The following is a 4,216-nucleotide window of genomic DNA, read 5'->3' on the forward strand; positions in this document are numbered from 1 at the left end:
TTACATAATACATAAATTATTTCTGAGTGATTTGATACTTCTTAAACAGTCGATTTGACATTTATAGCAATATATTTAGTTTGATAAATAGCAATATATTTGACTGCGGTTTCATCTGGTGATGAGAGCAACGAAGGCGTCCAACTCGGCACGCGACGCTCCGCCGTCGGCCACCGCCGCCCGCAAGACTTCCCCCAGCGCCCTCGCCCGCTGCCTCACACCCTCGCTTTCCTCCCCCACCATCACCCGCCTGATGGCCGCCGCGATCTCCTCCCGCCCCACCGCCTCGCCGCCGCCCCGCACCGCGACGCCTGCGCCGTGGTAGTCCACCACCAGCGCGGCGTTGATGGGCTGGTCGGAGTGCATCGGCCACGCCACCATCGGCACGCCCAGGCAGAGGCTCTCTGTGCACGAGTTCCACCCGCAGTGGCTGAGGAACGCCCCTGTCGCCTGGTGGGCCAGGATGTCCAGCTGCGGCGCCCACCCGCGCACCACCATCCCCCGCCCTCCTACCTTCTCTTCCCATTCAGCCGCCAGCTCCATCCGCCAGCCGTCGTCGCCCTCTTCAGAAGCGAATATGTCGGCCCTGTCGGCGTCTCTCAGTACCCACAGGAACCGCTGCTCGCTGAGCAGCAATCCCTGCGCCAGCTCCCTCACCTCCTCCTCGGACATCGTGGTCATCGTCCCGAACGCCACGTACACAACCGACGCCGGCGGCTGCTCGTCCAGCCAATTCAAACACTCGTGGGAGCTCACTCTGTCGATAATAATAGTTCGAGACACTAATCAATTCAAAAGAAAGATTAAATAATTAAAGACAATCCGACAATGCAAATCACTTACAGACGCTCGCCGGCGACGACGGCTAACGGACTCAGTGGGCCGATGGCAAACAGCTTCTTGCTGCAGCACGCGGGTTCTTGCGCAAACATATCGAGGAACTCGCCCTCGAGCGCGCGACACGTATTGAGGAGCATCCCGGTGGTGTGAGCGATCCTGGAAGGGGTCCACTGCCGTTGGACGAAGGCCATGAACTCCTCGGTCATGCTGCCCTCCAAGGACGGGAGGGTGAGGCCGTGGTCACGGCTCAGCTCGAGGGCGGCGGAGGGTCGTGCGACGCTGATCTGGAACAGGGCGGGAACGCAGTGAAAGACGTAGGACTCAGCGTTGGGGAAGGCGGCTGCCTCATCAGCGGCGAAAGAGGAAAGCATATCGTGGATGACAACCACGCGGCGGGAGGAAGCAGAGAGGGAGCGGAGGAGCGCGCCGACGGGGGCGCGGAGGTGATCGAAGACGTCGAACATGGGCTGGAGGTGGGCGGGGAACTTGGTGCCGGAGGGATCCGGGTGCGGGCTGCAGAAGGCAGGAATGGGGAGCTCGTGGAACGAGATGGCGTTGGCGAAGGATGACCAGGCAGTGTGGAGGCGGGAGGTGGCCTGGCGGATGTGCGTGGTGGTGGACGCGTAGTGGACGGTGAGTCCCCGACGGGAGCAGAGGAAGAGCGAAAGGTGGAGGAGCTGCGCGAGGTGGCTTTGCGCCGTCAGCGGCACCATCACCACCGCCACTGTGCCGTCGACTTGTACTTGCCCCTGGCATGCTACTGTTTCCATCGGCGGCGGCGGCGGCGGCGGCGGCTGCTCTTCCTCCTAATCAGTTGGTATATTAGATCGAATCCAACGCAAGCACTTACAGAGATTTCATGGCAGACAATTTATGAGCAGCATGTCTCTCTCATCCATCAATCTCTCTCAGCGCCCTCCGTCTAGTTCGGCCGTCAGCTGCCAAAGAATCGTTCGGGTCTTGCTCACTGTGTCAGGATTCTCAAGGCGAATGCAAAAAAACGTGGACGTTCGGTCCCACCACTTAATTGAGTGGGTCCGATAACTTTAATTGAGATATAAAAGTGGCGATGGTGGGTTGATGCGACATAAATAATTTGGCAGTCTACTGGAAGCTTTAAAACGTGTGAGGATATACAGCAGTCAACATCTGTGTAGTTTCTTGAACATTTAGAGATCTGAGTTAAAATGAATTGCCAGATGAATTTCTTTTAACGTGATTATCTAAGAATAATGAATTATTAGATAGTTCGTTGTGAGTATTTTTCATAAGTTTATTGATGATTTTTTTAAAAAAATTAAACTTAGATCATCAATGACTTTCATATTAAATTATTTAATAAAATAATTATTTTTTATTTGTTTTCTTAATTTGATTCGGTTCAATTTATTTCAGCGCCCATTACTAAAACGTCATTGAAAATTATATAAAAACCATTGATAATTCTAATGCTCAATTTTTAAAATTACATCATTAAATTTATTAAATTAATGTTGATCTACTAAATTTATTTATAATTTTTTTAAAACTTTAATAAAAATTATTATCTTTAAATATTTAAAAAATTGATAAAATAGGCGTGGGGAGTGATGTGGTCCATCCATTTTAGTTTTTTTAAAGACATCTAATAATATATTTATTTTCAGAGAAGAGATAATCTTCGTATATGTGATAAGTTCAATATTAAAAACAAGCAAGTATTATATCTCAAATAGAAAATTCATAATTGAGACAATTTATGTCTTTTTTTTTTTTATCACTATCGATTACTAAAATGCATCCATGTAAATAAAAAAATGGGATGTCGTTTTCAATTTTATTTTATTTTTTTAAGGTTACGAGCGTTTTTGTCCATTTATATGTGAATCTCAAAGCATTATTTTGCATGCCCAGCCTAAAGTTGTAGTCCATTATATTTTTTATATTACTAAAATTAATGACCTATCATATAAAGTTATTATTTTGCAAAGTTGAAAATTCTTCTAATCATATTTTTGTCTTGTCTTGCCCTTCGATATCAATAAACCACGTGCTTGTGACTGAGTGGCACAATATAAAACTTGGATAAAAATTAAAGGACATTTTTTATTAGACTCATAAAAAAGATATTTTTTAATTTATTATCAAAAGAGTCCTTATTTTTGATACTACTACAACAGGGATGATAATTACTACTTCATTATAATAGCTATGATATTATAATAGTTACAGAATAATTATTATTATAATGATTATAATTTATATAATATAATATAATATTAATTAATATTGATAAAAATAAATATTATAATAATATGTTAAATAATATTGATTATAAAATATTTATATTATAAGAATTTAATTATAGTTGTTATAATATAATATTATTAATATTGATCAAAATTGAGATATTATTATAATATAATATTAATTAATATTGATTGAAAATGAAGAATTTATATTATAATAATTATGAATTATAGTTGCTATGATATCATTTATTAATATTGATGAGAATTGAAATGTTTAGGTTATAGTAAATATGAATTATAATTGTTATAATATAATTTATTTGTATTGATTAGAATTAGAAATATTTTATATCGCAATAGCACTAATATAACAATATTAAAATAAAAATAATTTTAAAAATAAAAAATGCACTTATACGAGATTAAACACAATGCCCTTTCACCATTTCAATAAAAAAGAACATCTTTTTCGAGTTTTCTTAGAAAACTTGTATATATATAAAATATTTAGTAGCTTTTATATTAATTCAATCCTTGTCAAAAATATTGAATTTTTTGCCATAAGATGTATACAATTCGATGGTAGAAATTTATGCATGATGTTGAATTTTGTTATGACGCTTGCGCCTTGCGGTGGTCTTTACGTGGATCATGTTTTCTCCATGTTTCTGTCAATTTATTATTAATTATTCCACATGTTTCTGTCGATTTATTATTAATTATTCCACATGGGTTACCTTGTTTACTTGAAACCTATGCTGTCTGGAAACGGCAGATTCACCTCCGTCCCCGTTTCCGAAACGCTGGGAAACGTTTCCACCGTGGAAACTTGATGGAAACTTACCAGAAACCCTCCGACTCATCCTCGTCCGCCTCCTCCGCCTCCTCCGCCTCCTCGTGCTCATCGACATCCTCATTGCTGTCCCCATTGCGGCACCCGCTCCTCCGTCCCCCTCTGCGGCAGCGACGTCCCCCCGCCGCCGCTCGCGAAAACCATCTCCGCCGCTGACGCAGGGGTCATCTGGATCGGGATTCCAGCCAGCATCGCCATCCGCTCGCTGAGTAACTCCCCTTCCCCGCTACCGCCGCCGTCGAACATCATCGTCTTCGTGAGCTCGCCAAAACCCTAATCGCTTGATTCGCCA

The 4,216-nt window shown here is 42.8% G+C and overlaps 1 protein-coding gene across 1 annotated transcript; it reads right to left on the bottom strand.

Moving 5' to 3' along the window:
* LOC141815672 (cis-zeatin O-glucosyltransferase 2-like) lies at positions 1–1,636 on the bottom strand. Its single transcript, XM_074703624.1, has 2 exons — positions 844–1,636; positions 1–757 (listed from the first exon to the last, which is right to left on the bottom strand). The coding sequence occupies exons 1-2, from the start codon at positions 1,608–1,610 to the stop codon at positions 112–114; spliced, it is 1,413 nt and encodes a 470-aa protein (XP_074559725.1). The 5' UTR covers positions 1,611–1,636; the 3' UTR covers positions 1–111.
* Between the last annotated feature and the right edge of the window lie 2,580 nt (positions 1,637–4,216).

This window comes from Curcuma longa, chromosome 21 (genome assembly GCF_044706935.1).
Source record: "Curcuma longa cultivar G26 ecotype Majalengka, Jawa Barat chromosome 21, ITB_CL_G26_1.1, whole genome shotgun sequence".
Taxonomy (NCBI): domain Eukaryota; kingdom Viridiplantae; phylum Streptophyta; class Magnoliopsida; order Zingiberales; family Zingiberaceae; genus Curcuma; species Curcuma longa.

What these genes read in the sequence shown, in the direction of transcription:
- LOC141815672 (XM_074703624.1), bottom strand. Translation starts at nt 1,610, where the DNA reads ATGGAAACAGTAGCATGCCAGGGGCAAGTACAAGTCGACGGCACAGTG. An exon ending in GTCGTCGCCGGCGAGCGTCT is followed by an intron (nt 758 to 843) that starts GTAAGTGATTTG and finishes TATTATCGACAG; the next exon opens with AGTGAGCTCCCACGAGTGTT.